This window comes from Myotis davidii, unplaced genomic scaffold (assembly GCF_000327345.1).
Source record: "Myotis davidii unplaced genomic scaffold, ASM32734v1 scaffold535, whole genome shotgun sequence".
Classification (NCBI taxonomy): domain Eukaryota; kingdom Metazoa; phylum Chordata; class Mammalia; order Chiroptera; family Vespertilionidae; genus Myotis; species Myotis davidii.
Genome location: NW_006286980.1, coordinates 2,400,612 through 2,400,992, shown reverse-complemented (window position 1 = coordinate 2,400,992; position 381 = coordinate 2,400,612). Strand labels below are relative to the sequence as shown.

At 56.4% G+C, this 381-nt stretch overlaps 1 protein-coding gene across 1 annotated transcript in view; it reads right to left on the bottom strand.

Moving 5' to 3' along the window:
• Positions 1–381, bottom strand: part of BHLHE41 (basic helix-loop-helix family member e41) — a 14,901-nt gene that overhangs the window by 12,733 nt on the left and 1,787 nt on the right. The window contains exon 5 of the mRNA XM_015560766.1: positions 1–232. This exon is cut by the window's left edge and continues 2 nt beyond it. Within this exon, the coding sequence (XP_015416252.1) occupies positions 1–232 (232 nt within the window). The remainder of the gene's footprint in view (positions 233–381) is intronic.

Sequence of the window (381 nt, the reverse complement as noted above, 5' to 3'; positions counted from 1 at the left end):
GACGCCCCGGTGCCTTGGCTCAGGGGGACCTGTGGAGTCAACAGCTGGGGGGTGGGCAAGAACTGGGTGGCCACGGCGTGCAAGTGGTTGATCAGCTGGACGCACCGCGGCTCCCTGGGCGTCCAGCTCTCAAACCGGGAGAGGTATTGCAAGACTTCTTTGGCGCATGTTTGAAATCCCGAGTGGAACGCGTCCAAGTCGGACTGAATGGGCGATTTCAGAGATCGCTCCCCTAGGATGAGGAGGGGGTGGGGTAGGGGACAGAGGAATGGAGGCAAGAAGAAAAAACACCGACGTTAAAACATCTGCTTATCACGTGGGCCCTGCACTGACTAAAGTGATCTTGGTTTTTCCTCTGTATTCCAGTGATATAATCCACCG